General features: G+C 36.2%; 1 protein-coding gene and 1 non-coding gene across 3 annotated transcripts in view; one reads left to right on the top strand and one right to left on the bottom strand.

The window, feature by feature from the left end:
• The window catches only part of MRE11 (MRE11 double strand break repair nuclease), a 63,328-nt gene that overhangs the window by 12,508 nt on the left and 32,104 nt on the right, over positions 1-18,716 (top strand). For both annotated transcript variants that reach the window (XM_012739669.3, XM_012739671.2), the window contains 6 exons: positions 2,576-2,761; positions 4,636-4,807; positions 7,871-7,951; positions 11,739-11,865; positions 14,384-14,484; positions 16,001-16,174. In XM_012739669.3, the coding sequence (XP_012595123.2) occupies positions 2,576-2,761; positions 4,636-4,807; positions 7,871-7,951; positions 11,739-11,865; positions 14,384-14,484; positions 16,001-16,174 (841 nt within the window). The remainder of the gene's footprint in view (positions 1-2,575; positions 2,762-4,635; positions 4,808-7,870; positions 7,952-11,738; positions 11,866-14,383; positions 14,485-16,000; positions 16,175-18,716) is intronic.
• LOC142870837 (small nucleolar RNA SNORA48) lies at positions 10,112-10,242 on the bottom strand. The gene has a single exon (XR_012919165.1). It is a non-coding gene; the product is annotated as a small nucleolar RNA SNORA48 (small nucleolar RNA).

Here is an 18,716-nt window from a genome sequence, read left to right as displayed (position 1 = left end):
GTCTATATATATGTTAAAGAAACAACTATGAGTTCACGCTGATTCTAATCCAGCCCTACAGGGTCCATTTATGTCTTCTCCCTTCCTCATGATGACTTCTTTCTCAAGCAGAAGCTTAGATTCTATTATCTACAATATATTTACTTATTATTTCAATGATGGTTTTGCATATAAAGTATTTTCAAAATTGCTAATCCATACCCATGTCAGAAACAAATTTGCCAACTTGGGTACAATGTTTATGTAAGTTATTTTAGTCTTTACCCTTAGTATATTTAGTCAAAACACCATTTTCCAAAGTTACTTTGTTAGCTCTTTTTCTTCCCACTCCCTGCACTGAGATTATGTGGTTCTTCTGCAACACTGCTAGGATTCATTTGTCACCTGTGCATTCATAAATAACTTCTTTTGTTATTGCTTTCATAAGAGTTATAAAAAAAAAAAACAGAAGGATTTTTCAGATTGAGAATTCTTGAGTCTTCTACACTTTATTTTATTTCCCGTTTGTTTCTCTACATTGATGGGTTTTTTACCTCTGTGCAAAAGAAGGAAGAATCAGAAGTGGATTTTGTTGTGCAGAATCTATCAACAAGGATGTTTCGATCAGCTTCTAGGTCACAAATTAGAACCAGCCTACCAGTGTCATCTCTGAAAGAGCCAGCACTCCATGAAGGCACAATGGCATCATGTTGTATTTGAGAGTTATCCTGCTTTTTTTTAGTAATCGTGATAATCTCATACCCTAGATGTATGTTTTTTACATTTAAAAAAAAAAATTCCTGGATACACAGCCTGCTTCTTCTCTGATTCCACTGTCTTCCCTGCATTCCTTCTGCTTAGCCACACTGATCTCCCTGAACTTATGAACACTTTCTTACTTTAGCACCTTTGCCATCTGCTCTTCCCCAGCCTAGGACTTTCTTCCCTTGCATACTATCCTTCATCTCAGTTCTCTGCTCAGTTGTTACTTGTCAGAGAGGCCTTTCCTGCCTACCCTATGTATATGGAGGATAATATGCCCCTTCATGTAACTTTTCCCTTTATTTTTCTTTATAGCACCTATCATTGCCTGTTGAGTTAAACACACGTACACACACGAGAGCATGTACGTATTGTATAGTAGGTTGAGTATCCCTTATCTGAAATGCTTGGGACCAGAAATGTTTCTGATTTAGGATTTTTTTGGATTTTAGAATATTTGCACATATATAATGAGATATTTTGGATATAGGACCAGAGTCTAAACACAAAATTCATTTATGTTTCATATATATCTTATGCATATAACCTGAAGATAATTTTAACAAGATTTTAAATAATTTTATGCATGAAACAAAGTTTATGTTAAGTACTTATGTGTGGGCCAGGTGTGGTGGCTCATGCCTGTAATCCTAGCACTCTGGGAAGCCAAGGCAGGAGGATCGCTTATCGCTTGAGGTCAAGAGCTCAAAACCAGCCTTAGCAAGAGCGAGACCCAGTCTCTACTGAAAAATAGAAAGGAATTAGCCAGGCCTGGTGGTGCTTGCCTGTATAGTCCCAGCTACTCTGGAGGCTGAGGCAGGAGGATCGCTTGAGCCCAGGAGTTTGAGGTTGCTCTGAGCTAGGCTGATGCCACAGCACTCTAGCCTGGGCAACAAAGCGAGACTCTCTCTGTCTCTCTCAAAAAAGTACTTATGTGTGGAATTTTCCACTTGTGTCATGTAGGCACTCAAGAAGTTTTAGATTTCGGAGCATTTCGGATTTTGGATTTTTGGATTAGGGATGCTCAATGTATATTGCTTAATTCCTGCACTAGAGCAAGGACTTTGTCCACTGCTGTGTCTTCCATGTCTTGAAGAAGCCTGGCATGTCTAGCATGAAGTAGATATTTGTTGGGTGAATGAAAGACTATTGGTTTGGATTATGCAAATGCTAGGTTGAAGTATTTGAACACTTTAACTTAAATCTCCAATGATATAAGTTAATGTTAGGGAAAACGTTTCCTTCTTGTCTTCACTTGGGGTTTCATATATCTTTAAAAAACTAGTCTAGGTATAAAACCAGAGTTTGCAAATCACTTATTTGTACAATATTTGATATTGGAAACTCTTATTTCATATGTAAGATTGACATTTTTACTCCCATTATTTTCATAATCAGTAAAAAAAGACAACATTAAAAAAGTTATTGGACATTTATACTTAACTCAATTTCATTTTCCATATTCATTTTTTTGGTATACAATCATACTGATTTATAGGTTTCTGCTATTGATAAAGTTTATGCTTTTCTGACATGACCAAAGGGGGAGTCCTTCCTGCATAAAGCCTTTCATGATCTTCCTCTAAATGTAGAATTGACTGTTTCCTTTTTTAAGGTTCCTACTTCTCTGTGTTCTGCAAGTTTATAAACCTGGTGAGGTCAAGAATTAGATATTAGTTACCTTTGCGTTTCTAATCCCTTGCACAGTTTCTGGCACATAAAATGATGTAATAAATCTTCAGAGAATGGATCAAAAGACCTTTAGAGACCTAATATGAAATTTTTCTATATGATTATAAATTTACATTATTTATTTTTCAAAATCTTGGTTTAGGAGTAAACATGGAAGCACTAACTTTATTCCAGAACAATTTTTGGATGACTTCATTGATCTTGTTATTTGGGGCCATGAGCATGAGTGTAAAATAGCTCCAACCAAAAATGAACAACAACTCTTTTATATATCACAACCTGGAAGTTCAGTGGTTACTTCTCTTTCTCCAGGAGAAGCTGTAAAGAAGTAAGTAATTGTTATATATTTCAAATCAATTTCTAAGAAATCCTTGCTAGAATAATCTAATCATCCCATAAGTTCAGGGTACTGGCAGTATTATTATTTCTGTGATAGATTTATTTATGAAGATTGATCATTCTGTATAGTCTTATTGTTTTCCCAGATTTTAAGCCATTTTCAGTAACAGGGCATGCAATTGGTGTTAGTGATTTGGTACTCATTAGGCATATTCAAGACTAACATTTTTTTTTTTTTTTTTTTTTTTTTTTTTTTTTTGAGACAGAGTCTCACTTTGTTGCCTAGGCTAGAGTGAGTGCCGTGGCGTCAGCCTAGCTCACAGCAACCTCAGACTCCTGGGCTCAAGCGATCCTTCTGTCTCAGCCTCCCGAGTAGCTGGGACTACAGGCATGCGCCACCATGCCCGGCTAATTTTTTTTTTTTTTTCTATATATATTAGTTGGCCAATTAGTTTCTTTTCTATTTATAGTAGAGACGGGGTCTCGCTCTTGCTCAGGCTGGTTTTGAACTCCCGACCTTGAGCAATCCGCCCGCCTCGGCCTCCCAGAGAGCTAGTCAAGACTAACATTTTTATTTATTACATTTAAGTTAGATGCTACAGGTGATGACTACTAATTTCATAAAGTCCATTTATAAACAAATTACCTTAAATTGAGATTTAACCCTTTGCACTTGCTTGCTTTTTTCTCGATTCCTTTATTCTACTCGGGATTTAATTTTTTAAATACCCCAGATTTTACAAAGTGCGGCAGTAGAATAAAAAACTGGAGTTTCTTTTCATACAAACTTATTTATTTGGATTTTTTTATATTTCAAATTATTGATACATTCAAAGAGTAATTTTAATCTCTATAATTTTTCATGGTGTGATATTTTTTGAAACATTCACCCACATGAAGACCTGGTTTACATTCACAAGTTTTGCAAATATAAATCGCCTCTCTTCTTCCTCCTTTGATTTTTCTGTTAGAACAAACAACACAATCTTTGTGTTTTTTGTTAGGGTGAGGTGTGATTACATGGAGCTTTCCATCTAAACATTGCTCTAAGTTAGTGGATAATAATCTACCCCTGGAAGTTAGTGTACCATCTCTGCATTTACATTTTACTTGTCCTTTCATGCTAATGAAAACAAGAAAAGACACTGGAAAAATAGACAAAAATCCCCCTTCCCCCATTGGTGAAACTACGTGTCGATGCTAACCATGTAGAGTCACACTTGACATCCGAGTGCAAAGGGTTAAGGGAATTTAATTGAGGTTTTCTTCTGGTTACAAATGCAATATTATAGAATATTTCATTTCTTTTAATTCTTTAGGAGAATGATGTGATAAAAAAGAGTACTTCACAGTGATTGAACTTAATTTTTATAATGCGTTTTTCCCTTTGAATCTATTCAAGTTCTCATTGCTATGATGATAATAATAGGTTTAAAGAATATGGTAATAGGATGTATGTTGGGTTTTTTCCCATGATTCTGCTAAATCATTTTATGTATATACATGTATATACATACATACATACATAATACATCTATACATAATGTAGTCTATATATACTGTTTTCATGGTCTTGATAACATTTTACTATACTTATTGTAATGTCTGTCTTTCCTTATGAGATTATATATTTGTTCAAGCAGGAAGAATAATGGATGAGTGGATTTTATTCTGGGGAAGAAGAATGTTTACCATTTTTTTCTTTGGTAACGTTAAGATTAAATTGCCAAAAATTTATTTTTAAGGGTATGATTTTATGAAGAAATACTTTTAGAAAATAAGTGAGAATATGATAGCTTTTATGTGCACATTTTCCTGAGAAAATTTGCATTGTGACTAGATTTTCATTTCTTTCCATTTTAGACATGTTGGTTTGCTGCGTATTAAAGGGAGGAAGATGAATATGCAGAAAATTCCTCTTCAGACAGTGCGGCAGTTTTATATGGAGGATGTTGTTCTGGCTAATCATCTGGACATTTTTAACCCAGATAATCCTAAAGTAACCCAAGCCATACAAAGCTTCTGTTCGGAGAAGGTAATTCTTTTAGATAGAGTCATTGAGGCCTGCTTTAGTTGAGGAATTATTTACCTTGTAGTACATAATTTCATAGAGGAGAGAGAGGCCTTTATATTGGTTGCATTCTCATGAAGCCTGTAAAGAACCACTGTTGTTCAGTAAATGAGTTTAGTTGTGTCAAAAATCTTTTTTTTTAAGTCATTGAGATTGAGGAATGCTGGATATAGAAAAAAACCTTAATTAAATCTTTCTTTCAGGTTCTTTCCTTCTTTTCAAAAACATATACATAATCCTTTCTCCTTTTTAATCCCGATTTGACAATTTGTGATTTTATTTATGAAAGCAGGCAGTGGCCTTGATTGGGATAAGAGAATACTGTAGTGCATGTGGAAAGCCTTGCCTCTCTAATAATCTCTATTAAATGTCCCTTTCACCCTGAAAGGTGCTTCAAATAAAATCTTAAGATGTGTTGGCTATTCACCCTGTACCTTCAGCATAATTCTCATACCTCCCTTTCTATGCAGATTGCTACGCCTAAACCTCTAGAAATTCTGGAGGCATTACTGAAATCAGGTGAATGCATTTAATAATATGTAGGTGGACGGCTTAATAACACTAATTACTGACACTCAGTTCTTCACTCTGTGCCAGTTTTTCTACTTTATATTTTATTATCATAAAATTCATGTAAAGTAGAAAGAATGATAATAATTATGATCAATATTTACTGATTATATGTGCTGTGCACTGTTGACAGCATTTAATCCAGTCAACAATGCTGTAAGTAGGTAGGTTCTACCATCTACATTTTACATACAAGGAACTGAACCTAAGATAAAGTAAGTCATCATAGTCACACAGCTGTATAAGCAATGTGTAACCTGTAGTTCACGTAACTAAAAAGTTTAATAGTATGCTGGTTTCAAGATGACTGACTCCAGAAACTCAAATTAGGATTGCTAATTTCTCTCTTTCTGTTATGTCCAGTCCCCTGCCACCTACTCTGCTGGTTTCTGTGTTAAGCTTCTCTATAAGGAAGACATTTTCACATGGTGGCCCACAGATTTATGTTATCTTTACAGCTGAATTTTTTTTCTTAGTATTTCCAGATAAACCCCTAGCATTGAGTTTCACTGGGCCGAGGTCATGTATGCATCCCTAAACCCAATCTCTGAAGCCAGAAAGATGCTATATGATTGATTGATTTTGCATTGATTGCATCCAGACATGAGTAATATGCCCTTTCCTGGAGTCAGCCCAAGGTTTCTCAATCTTGGCTCAGTTGACATTTTGGACTAGATAATTCTTTGTTGTGGGAAGCTGTTCTGTGCATTGTAGGATGTTTAGCAGCATCCTTCTTGGCCCGTACCTACTAGATGCCAGTAGTACCCTTTCTTCCCAGTCATAACAATCAAAACTATTTCCAGACTTTGCCATATGTCCTCTGGAGGGGCCAGATCACCTCTGGTTGAGATCCACTGGTGCAACTCCACCTAAATGACTTTGAGTGGTGGCATGAATCCAGAGAGGAAAGTAGATGCTGGTGACACAAAAGCAATAAAGGTCCATTTTAAATACCTAGGTGTTTGACCTAGTACCTGGCAAAAAAGGTGCTCTGTCAATTCTTGTTGAATTCAAAGAATTGACCTACAATATCCTATTGGAGATCTGAACTGTCCAATATGATAATCACTAGAACATGTGCCTGTTTACATGTAGTTAATTAAAATTAAAAATTCAGCTCTTCACTTGTACTAGCCATATTTCAAGTACTCTGAATCCACAGGTGGCTCAAGGCAACTCTATTAAATATTGCAGATACAAAACATCATCACAGAAAGTTGTTAGAAAGAAAAAAAGTTAGACTGCTTTGTTAAGTTTACAAGAAAATCTAAGATCTAAAAATCTTAGAAGAGATCTGAGGACAAAAACACTTGTTCTGTATTGTTCCTAAGCTCAGAACCAAGTTATAAGGTGGAAGATTTTAATTCCCAGCACCGCACCTTTCTTTTTTTTTTTTTTTTTTTCCTTTGGGCCATTCTGAGCATTGTATACACCGCACCTTTCTGACAACTAGAGTTCAGCTATCAAATTGGCCATCTGAAGATACCTCATCACTGTGCACTCAACCACTTGTGAAAAGACTTCTAGTATTGCCTCCTTGTAACTTGGTTCTCTTCATAAGAACAAGTGTTTTTTTGTTTTGTTTTGTTTTTATTTTTTGAGACAGAATGTCACTTTGTTGCCAGGCTAGAGTGAATGGTGTCAGCCTAGCTCACAGCAACCTCATACTCCTGGGCTCAAGCAATCCTACTGCCTCAGCCTCCCAAGTAGCTGGGACTACAGGCATGTGCCACCATGCCCGGCTTATTTTTTCTATATATATTAGTTGGCCAATTAATTTATTTCTATTTATAGTAGAGACGGGATCTCACTCTTGCTCAGGCTGGTTTCAAACTCCTGAGCTCAAGCAATCCACCCACCTCGGCCTCCCAGAGTGCTAGGATTACAGGTGTGAGCCACCACGCCTGGCCAGAACAAGTGTTTTTGTTCTTGGATCTCTTCAATTCTAAAATTTTATAATCTTGTCCTCTGATGGTATAACATAACTTAAGATATTTGAAGACAATGGTATTACTTTCTTTTAACTTGAAGTCTTCCGAGATAAATAACCCAAGATCCTTTGTTTATAGGTAGATTTCTAAATGTTCTGGTCAGTCTCCTATGGATGATATGACAGAGAAAGCTAGATTTATTTGGTTTTAAGCTGGTGAAATGAGAGAAGCCTTATTGCAACATGAGTAGAAAATTGGAGCAGTAGTAATGTTTTAAATTTTTTTTTTTAAATAATTACTTTAGAGATTGAAAAATTATCTTATTTAGAACTTCTATAAAGAAAAACTTTAAGGAATGGCATTAGTGGGAGCATTACAAGAAGGTATATTTTAAAAGGTGTTATAAATGACCAAGGAAATAAAGATGATTAAGTAGTTCAGAGAAGTTCCTATGGTAGGCATTATAAGCTGCTATTCAGCCAATTTAAGTCAAATTTAATACTTTAATTTTAATGTTTGTTTTAAGATTACAGTAATGCTTGAAAATGCAGAACGGGAACGTCTGGGGAATTCTCAACAGCCAGAGAAGCCTCTTATACGCCTTCGAGTAAGTCCTATTTATATAAATTAAAGTATTAATTTTCAAAGTATAGTAGTATACTGTTTATATGGATTTTTTGAAAAGTAGTAAGAAGAGTACTTATTGTAATAAAGAGCAATCACCACTGGAGACAAAAACAATGAAGCTGTAAGGATTTGACTTAATCACAGTTTAATTGATAGTTTTGATATTTTCTTCTTTTTCTCATTTTCTGAATAATTTGTCGTTCTGTTTAATGGATTAGCTGTGATCTCTGACTTCACCTTTAACTACTCTCTTCCTCTTACTCTGTTGCAGGCACGTTGGCCTCATTGTGGTTTCTTAGGCATGTCAGGTGCACTCTTATCTCCCTCAGTCTGCTATGTGTTACCTCACTAGGGCCCACCTCATTAACTCCCCAAACCTTCTCTACAAAGCTCCTGATTTCACTTACTTTCTTCTCTTTTTTTCTCTATAACACATGCAGTTTGTTTTTGTTATTGTTTAAATTATTTTCTGTGCCTTAATAAACCTGCTTATCTTTTCCATAGTGATATAAACAAAGATGTAACCACAGACCTCTTCTTAGCCACTGTGCTTTTCCCTTCTCCTGGCTCCTACCCTGTCTTTCTTATTCTCGTCCAAGCCCCTAAAAATATATAACCTATCCTCCTTATCTAACATTCTCTTCCCCATTTCACTGTAATAAAGGCTGTGACCTCATCGGATCAAGTAGAAAAGGTGACCTTCAGTTGTCGAATCTAGTAGATTTTTTTTTCATCTTACTGCATCACTCTTTGGCATTCTCTGAGTTATCTATATCCCTTCCTAGCCCTTAGTTAGCCCCTTTTTCAATCTAGGCATATGGCGTTTACAACCATCTATAGAGTGATGACTCCCAAATTTTTATTTAGACCTTCCTGTTTTTGTTTCTGTTTTTTTTTTTCTTTTTGAGACAGAGTCTCACTCTGTTGCCCAGGCTAGGGTGCTGTGCACCAGTCACCCTAGCTCACAGCAACCTCAAACTCTTGGGCTCAGGCAATCCTCCTGCCTCAGCCTCCTGAGTAGCTAGGACTACAGACAGCCATGTGCCATGACACCTGGCTAATTTTTCTATTGTTCAGGCTGATTTTGAACTCCTGAGCTGAGCTCAAGCGATCCTCCCGCCTAGGCCTCCCTGAGCACCTGAGCACTAGGATTACACGTTTAAGCCACTGTGCCCACCCAGACCTTCATGTGATTTGCACATCTAGGGATCCCCTAAAGCATGGTACTAAAGAAGTGTGGTCCTTATACCAGCAGCATTGGCATCACCTTAGAAATTATTAAAAATGCAGAATCTCAGGCACCACTTAGACTCAACTGCATTTTAACAAAATCCCCAAGAAATTTATGTGCACATTAAAATTTGAGAAGTCCTGGGATTCTGGATGTAAAGGGGATAAAGAGTCCAGTCTAGAGCCAGCCTGCTTGGGTTCAATTCTGGCCCTACCACTAGGTGTATGACCTTGAGCAACTGGATGTCTTGTCCCTGGGTTTGTACATCATAGATTTATGAGATCCAAGTGAATTAAATTATGCACAGTAAGTGGTGTGGTCCCTTTTCTGTATCCCACTGTCGTTGCTGTAGCTAAGCGCTTATTACTTACTGGCCTATTGCTGCAGCATCCTACCAGGACTATGCCTCCAGTTTCCTTGTCTTCCCACAGCTAGCTTTTCCCCCACACTAATGCCAAAATGGTCTTTGTAAAACACAATCTTGTCTTTCCTGCTGAAAACATCTTAATGATCCCCTGGGACTAACAGGAAAAAATCTAAACTTTTTAGAATAGTATCAGGGGTCTATATGATCTAGTCTAAACCAACCTCTTTGGTTTCTTCCTCCTCTTCCTGCAAGCACATCCTAAGCTCTAGTCTTATCGGGCCAAAAGTTGTTCCCTGGACCCAGTGGAGTTTGTTTCACTGGAACCTTTGTCATGTTGATCTTGTTGCATGGAGCGCACTTCCCTCTTCCTTTCTCTACACCTCTATCAGCACCCACCTAAGCCTGCAAGCCTCCCTTTTCGAGGAAGCCTTTCTTGACCTCCCCTCAAAGTTGATGCTACTTCCTCTATGTACTTGTTCTACTCTGTAGATACCTCTGACAGCACCAATTCCATTTTTTTTTTTTAATTTTTTTTTTTAAACCCACGTGTCCAAGGCATGAACCATGTATGGGCACAGACCAAAAGCCAAGCTGGGACAAATAGGGTTGCTTTGTCCCTGGCTGTTATGAGATGGGCACTGCCAACCAGATGCCACTCTGCTCAGCTCGGGCAAGCACCAGTCACATTCTGCTTACAGTTATCTGTGCGTTTGCCTTCCCAGTTAAGTTGTGTTTTTCTTGACAGTCAAGATTGGTTTTATTTATAGTTGTGTCCCTAGCCCTTAGCAGAGTGCCTAGAACATTGAGGATACCCAACAAAGTTTAATGAATCAGTTTTATGACTCTTAGGAGCAGAAAATTACAAATAAAAAGCTAGGCTAGAGTATACTTGTTAAAATGTCTGAGGAGTTTTGGGGAGACCCAACAGCTTTAGCACTTAGCAGTTTCTTTTATAACATGGCATCTGTAGAGATGGTCTGGGACTATGGGTGATACAAAGGCAGCTACTTTAAGGAAACCACATAGTCAGTCTTCATGAGAGCAAAAGATCCCATTTTTCTCATCTATGTATGTCTGACACCATTAGAACTAACTAGACCTAAATAGAAAACTGGCATTTCCTTCCCTAAACACAGTAAATTATTAATTAATTCATGAATCAGAAGAGCAGCTATTGTCATGTAAGTATTAATAATATTACAAAACTACATTGTATTGACTAAAGGAGCCTCATTAATTCATTATTTCATTAAACAAACCTTATTGAATACCTTCTGTTATGGATGCTGGGGGATACAGTGATGCTAAAAATGATGAGGTTTTAAATTTGTTGAGCTTACAGGAGGTGGAGGTGCAAGGAGAGACATAATAAACAAATATCAGGTAAATGAACAGAAAATGTAGTGAAAGCGCTATGTGTGATGAACGTATGTGGGTGGTAGTTGGGCTGGGAGCATTCTGGATAAGCTGGTGATGGGAGCATGCAGCTTCCCAGAGCATACTTTGAGAACACCTAGTGTAGGAAAATGATCATACCTCTTACAAGGAAAGTTGATATTTCTCTTTGTAAAGTGTATTTAGCATTATAGACTTCTTTAGAAAGAAAGAGCCTGCCTTGAAAGAAATTATTAGTTCCAGCAGGATAACATGTTTTGAAGGTAATCATTCTCCAAGCTCACAGATTTGATGCTTTGCTATCTGGATTCTCCCAGCATTCATCTTTGTCTAGTGGGAAGGCACATCCCTAAAATGATAGACCGGTTAACTAATGCATCTAGGGTTGGTGTTTTATTTTGATGGTTTTGTTATTTTGTTGTGAAAGTTCAGAAAATTGTTTAGAAGTTTCACCTTCTTTTTAGATGGTGTGCCTGGGATGTACCCAGACTATTAGTGTTGTCACAGGGAGATGTAATCATTCCAACACTGGAAATTATTGTTATATCTTGATTCCATTAAACAAAGTATTTTGCTTATGCTTATAAATCTTCCAAGAATCATTTTCTCAATAGGATAAATTGTACACCATCATGATCTTTAAAATGTAACAAATTGATTTATAAATTTAAAAGTATTGAGCATAAACCCTATAAATACTGAAGGATGAGTATGTTTCTTGAAAATTGGGAAATTGTTAAACCTAGCCTTCATGGGGTTATTCTGTATTTCCAGGTGGACTATAGTGGAGGTTTTGAACCTTTCAGTGTTCTTCGCTTCAGCCAGAAATTTGTGGATCGGGTAGCAAATCCAAAAGACATTATCCATTTTTTCAGGCATAGAGAACAAAAGGAAAAAACAGGTAAGCTAGTTATTTTTATAGGTTAAAAAATGCTCTTAAAGGGTTGTATAATCCATCTTTAGTAAAAGAAATACAAAATAATGACAGATTTTGAGTATAATTGCAATATATTAGACAAATAAACTGATAGTGGGAATAATTAAACGTCTTGTCATCTAAAAATTAGATAGCAATCATTTTTACACCTATTGATACCAATAAAGAAATGTAAGGCTTTCTCTGCAAACATTATTTTTTAAGCAGTCCTGCTGAATAATAACACAGACTTTAGAAATTTATTGCTCAAAATAAATATCACTGCATATTATTAATTTTCAGAGAATATACACTCAATTTTTGCATTATTATATATTTTGACTTTAAAGTGTACAGTGATCTAGGAAGACTTCAAACTTTTGAAATAAGGTATTCCATAGTTTGCTATTTCTGATGATCCAGGTAATTAATTTTCAGTTAAATTTCATAGAAACTAGTTGTCCTTTTTTGCACTTACAAAATAAGGTCATCTGACTGAAATAGTGCTTTTTCACAGGACATATTGATCATGTAAAATACAGAGACTCTTCTCCTTAGTGCTGTTGAGTCAGAGAATTTTCATAGACATGGATGGCCCTCATTTATAAATAAGCTACCTAAGTTTTTATTAGCTTAAATTTAATGGGCTTCTATTTTCATTGTCAAATTGTGATCAGAAATTGGGTATGCTGTGAACTGAAACAATCATTCATATATTTAAGTGGAGCTTATATAATACTATTTTGGGTGGTAGAGGTGGGGGACCCCTATCAGAGAATTGTGTTTTTATGTTGTGAATTTTAATTAGTTGCTTCTTGATAATGGTTTAATTGCACATCCTTATCAATTCCTTGAAACGTTATGGGTGTGGCATTCATAAAAAAACAGAATATACAATTAGTACTTTATCTTACCTTAGTTACAATCATATTGAGTTTTGTTCTAGTGATTGTTTTGTTTGTTTAAACATAAATTGCTCAGTGGAAACAATGGCACTTTTATATGTTTTAGTGTAAGCACTTTTATTTTGGCCAGCTCTGCCACTTAACTATATGTATGATATTATGCAAATTACTAAACTTCTGCTTTTTCTCATCTATAAAAACAAGATAATAACAGTGCTTGGCCTCACAGGATTATTGTGAGGATTAGATGATACACAGTGTGTAAATGGTCTTAACATAGTGTCTGGCTTATTAAAACGTAGTTATCATATTTATGAAGTAATGTTAATATTAACCCTCCTGCCTTGAAATTCAAAAAAGACTTTTGTTCAGTTGTCCCTACCACCTGCCAAGAGAAACATTGAACTTGTGCCGTCCTTTCTAGGCCTTTCTGTACACTTTTTTGCTGCCCGAAATGTTTTTCCCCCCTTTTTGCTCAGTGAATCTTATTTGTTCTGCAACTTTTGATTCAAGTGATAGCTGCCTTTAGTACCTGCACATGATTTTCAGCTTTCTTTGGGAAGAATAATTGCTTTCTTCTCTACATGTCATATTCTCTATAGCACTTACCACCTTGGATTGTAATAATTTATTGTTAAGGGCAAGGATCCTGTCTTTTTCAAGTTTGTATTTTGGGTTTTCTTTTTTTTTTATTTTTTTTTCTTTTTCTTTTTAGAGACAGGGTCTCATTATGTTGCTCAGGCTGGTCTCAAACTCCTGGGCTCAAGTCTCTGCCTCCTGAGTAGCTGAGACTACAGGTGTGTACCATTGTGCCCAGCTTCATTGTTGTGTTTTTAATACCAGGTCCCATACCTGCTAGACATTTAACATTCATTTACCTGGTAAGGGTTATTGGTAGAGCCAATACTGTACCTGATGTTTCTTGACTTCCTGCCTAGCACTTTTTCCAGTCTATACCCACTGTTTTTGAGACAGTCATCTTGCTTAGGAATGCAGCAAAAGTGCTTTCAGCATTCTTCCCATTTGTCTTACAGAATGTTAAAAAGGTATGTGCTTAATGGCTGAGATTTAACTAAATTAATAATTTTAACTGTTAGATCAGGGACATTCTTAAGTGAAACTGGCTTATGGTGTTTTGAATTGTATGTCGTGGTGACTACTGGTAGAATTTTATGCCACTCTCTTGATTCATCCCAAGGCACTAGCAGTTTTACCTACGATTGCTTTTGTATCATCAGTGCAAATGTCCAGACAGTGAAAAGGCAATCAATATCTTAGTGTTATTGTGAAAGTAGTTTTGACCATGTGTACCCTCTGAAAGGATCTTAGGGACCTCCAGAGGTTTGTGGTCCACCATGTGGGTACACCTGCTAGAGATATATCACTTGGAGATGTGGAGAAGGAATACTGACTATGGGGAAAAGACTGTGGGTGTTAGCAAAAATGGCTTGTTTTGCCTTGAATTTTACCATGTTGAGCAAGCTGGCAGTTGATAAAGTTTGGTGTTACCATCTCCACGGACAACAGCCTATGATGAGTTTGGCCACTTTACCATCATAATAAAAGCTATAATTTTTTGATGGATTTCTTTTTTCTAGAAGAAGAGATCAACTTTGGGAAGCTTATTACAAAACCTTCAGAAGGAACAACTCTAAGGGTAGAAGACCTTGTAAAACAGTATTTTCAAACTGCAGAGAAGGTAATTTCCTACAGTTCACATTTTGAACAATGGCTATCTTATAATAGCAGATTTTAATTTGGGATATGTTTAATTTAGGATATGTTAATTTTAATTTAGGGTATGTTTATTTAGAATATGTTTAACAAAATGAATCCTTAAAATGTTTCTGTGAAGTAGAGTGACAATTACATTTATTTGTAGTTGCTGCACATCAAGAAAAATTAGTGTTTAATATTATTAATATCATTAACATGGCTGTTGATGTTGTTATTCTCTCACTATCTTTTTATCTCTACTGCAAAAATCTTAATCCAGTATGTAATTTTCTCACATATGGTTGTAATTTCAGAATTATGTTACAAAGATAGCCACATGGTGAAAGCACTCAAACTTACTACCATGTGTATTTGCCACTCTAAGATCCTCTGGTTGTATTAGTTTCCTATTGCGGTTGAAACAAAGTTCTACAAATTTAGTGGTTTAAAACAACACAGAGGTGTTACCTTAAAGTTCTGTAGGTCAGAAATCTTACACAGGTCTCACTGGACTGAAATCAAGGAGTTGGCATTGTTGTGTTCCTTTTTTGGAGGCTCTAAGGGGAAATCATTTCCTCCCCTTTTCCAGCTTGAAGAGGTGCCTACATTTTTTGGCTCTTGGTTCCCTTCTTTTATCTTCAAAGCTAGCAATGTTGTGTCTCTCTGAACACTTTCCCACAGGTGTTTCTCCCTCAGACTCCCTTCTGTCTCTCTCTTCTCTAGGTGTGTACCATTGTGCCCAGCTTCATTGTTGTGTTTTTAACACCAGATCCCATACCTGCTAGACATTTAACATTCATTTACCTGGTAAAGGTTATTGGTAGAGCCAATACTGTACCTGATGTTTCTTGACTTCCTGCCTAGCACTTTTTCCAGTCTATACCCACTGTTTTTGAGACAATTATCTTGCTTAGGAATGCAGCAAAAGTGCTTTCAGCATTCTTCCCATTTGTCTTACAGAGTGTTAAAAAGGTATGTGCTCAAGGGCTGAGATTTAACTAAATTAATAATTTAGTTATTATTAACTGTGATTACACCAGACCCACCTGGGTAGTCTCTGTAATCTCTCTAGTTTACAGACAGCTCATTAGTGCCTGAATTCCCTTTTGCCATGTCGTCACAGGTCCCAGAAATTAAGATATAGACATCTTTAGGGTGCCATTATTCTGCCTTACACACTGGTTAACCTAATCTCTCATAATCATCATCTTCCATTTCTGGACTGTCTATCCTAGCCACTCAGGCCTCTACATTGTCACTTGTCCTGTATTCCTCTCTCTCTTCTGGTTTTGACTTTGCTTTTTCTGGCCCATCATATTTACCAGTAGGCTTAACTACTGTTCACTGTTTTGGGTTTTTTTTTTTTCCCTTCAATAACTAGGTAACTTTTTGTATTTTTCCCCGGTAACATTATTCTGTAATTTTTCTTGCTCATACATAACTACTTTGTAAGGAATAGATACCATTTCTGTATTCAGTGATGTATTTTTGTCTTACAGAATGTCCAGCTCTCACTGCTAACAGAAAGAGGGATGGGTGAAGCAGTACAAGAATTTGTGGACAAGGAGGAGAAAGATGCTATCGAGGAATTAGTGAAATACCAGTTGGAGAAAACACAGCAATTTCTTAAAAAACGTCATATTGATGCCCTAGAAGATAAAATTGATGAAGAAGTGAGTAATTAATTTGGGTGTCTAGGTCTATTTAGACAGTCTCTAAGAGTAGCTCTGAGTTTTTTTCTCGTAAATCACTATTTAACCTGCCTGATTAGTTTCCTTATCTAAAAAATTGAGATAATAAATGATTAAGTTAGAAAGTGCCTAGAATAGTTTTACATATAATTGTACTGAATAAATGTTAGTTGTGTTCCCCATAGATAGTATCTTCTCTTGAAGATCTTGAAAGTACTTTTAGATGAACCTTGTAGGATGAAAATTCCTGCTCATTTCAGTTTTTTAGTAAGCTTTGATTGAGATTTTGAATTTTATCTAGAAAATTTATTCTGAGCATAAAAACAGTAGAATTACACCAGAAAAGCTGTTTAGATTTGACTACATAGAAATTTTAAATGTTTGCACATCAAATTATCAGAAAACTAAATTAAAAGTGTTGACATGGGAAAATATTTGTATGTAGGCAGAGCTCTTATAAATTTTTAAAAAATATTAAACATTTTAATAGAATAATGAACAAAGGATGTGAATAGTTTATAAAAGAAATATAAATGGCTAATAAGCATATGAAAATGGTGTTTAGCCTATGATAATCAAAGAAACTCATATTTTTTATTTGTCAAATTGACAGTGATTTGCGAAAAATAGTATCTGGTACATTATTGTTATAGTATTATGTTTGAACATAATACTTTCCTGAAAAGCAGTTTGGCAATGTATATCAAGAGATTTAGGAAGATTTACCCTTTAACTCAGCCCCAGGAATTTTCCTGCAAAAATAGTGAGAGATTTATGTATAGAATTATTTACCTTAGTGTTATCTATAGCAGAGAATAATTGCAAATGTTTTGGTACAATAAATGTTGGCACGTAATACTATGTAGAATTCTATGCAGCCATTAAAAATTACATTTTTAAAGAAGAACATGTAAAAATATCTCCAATATATTGTTAAGTGGGAAAAGAATTCCAAAAGATGCAAAACTATGCACAATCCCACCACCTGTGTTCAAAATCAGAACCTTTATTACCATCAGTGAGTTATCTAACCTCTCTGTGCCTTGGTTTCCTCTAAAACGTGGGGATAACAGTGGAACCTCCTTCAAGGTTGTTGCGAGAATTAAAAAAATTAAGCCACATAAAGTCCTTCGAATACTGCCTGACACATAGTGCCTGCTTGGTGTTTTTACCCTGACTCATTCATGTCTCCTCTATGAGTGACTTAGCACTTTTGGTATGCTGCTTACCACCTAGAGCACTATTATATATGATGCCATTTTTTTAAAAGTATTATTCTTGTATTTCCCTCTTCTACTAAATTGTAACAAACATGTTTTGTCTTTGAGCTTAAAAAACAAGCAAAACTCTCAATCCCATTTCCCTTTAGCTACTACTCTGTTTCTTTATTCCCCATTTGTGGCAGAATTGCTTCAAAGAGTTTCTATATTTTCTGCCCTAATTCTTCTCCCTCCTTTTTTCTTTGACCCATCCCTTCAGGCTTTTGGCCCCATCATTCCAGTGAAGCTGATCTTGTCAAGGTCACCTGTGACTGCCATTGCTAAATCTGCTGTTTTTGCTATCTTAAATCTCACTTGACCTCTTCTTGAAACATTTTTTTCATTGACTTTCAGGACTATATGCTCTTCTCGTTTTTCTTCCTACCTCACTGCTTGCATATTTTCAGTCTCTATTCTTGATTCCCCTTATCTCTGCAACCTCTTAAATTGGAGTGCCCAGAACTCAGTCCTTGGATACCCTTTCATCTACACATACCCTTTATGATCTCATCCAGCGTCCTGGGTTTAAATGCCATCTGTTTGGTGATAACTTTCAACCCCCTCCTATAACTCAGGGTTTCCATAGCCAACAGCCTGCTAGACATTTCCATTTGGGTGCTTAATAGACATTTCAGACTTTAACAGTTCCATTCTGAATTGCTATTTCTCATCCCCTGCTCTCAAATCTGCTCCCCTATAGTGTTCCAGTGGAAGCACCATTTTTTCAGTTGCTCAGGCCAAAACCTCGAAGTTATCCTTGACTCCTTTCTTTCTGTCACCTGTATGCTGACTGTCTAGAATTTCCTTTGTCTCTACAAAGAAAATTGGAATGTATATGCTATCTGACTGCTTCTTACCACCTTTATCCCTGCCACTGGTACAGGGCATCATCTTTTCTCACCTGGATTATTCTTTTTTCCACACCCAATTCTATCCTCAATTCAGCTGACTGAATCCTCACATATTTTGGATCTGGTCACTCCTGCCTACAAAAAAAAGTTCTTCAAGGCTTTATTCAGTCTGGACTTGTGTCTTTACCTTCATATCTGCTGCAGCTACAGCAACCTCTTTGCTGTTTCCTAAACATACTAGGCATACTTTTGTCCTAGTGCCTTTGCACATATTCTTTCCTTTGATTGGAATGATTTCTCCCAGTTTTTTCCATGATTTATTCCCTGCTTCTTAAAACCTTTTCTCATATATTACCTTTTCAATGAGGCCTTTTGTGATCATCTTACTGAGATGTAACCTCTCAACACTTTTAT

This window comes from Microcebus murinus, chromosome 4, assembly GCF_040939455.1.
Source record: "Microcebus murinus isolate Inina chromosome 4, M.murinus_Inina_mat1.0, whole genome shotgun sequence".
In the NCBI taxonomy this organism is placed as follows: domain Eukaryota; kingdom Metazoa; phylum Chordata; class Mammalia; order Primates; family Cheirogaleidae; genus Microcebus; species Microcebus murinus.
Note: the sequence above shows the minus strand (reverse complement) of the source record. Positions and strands in the feature narration are given on the sequence as shown.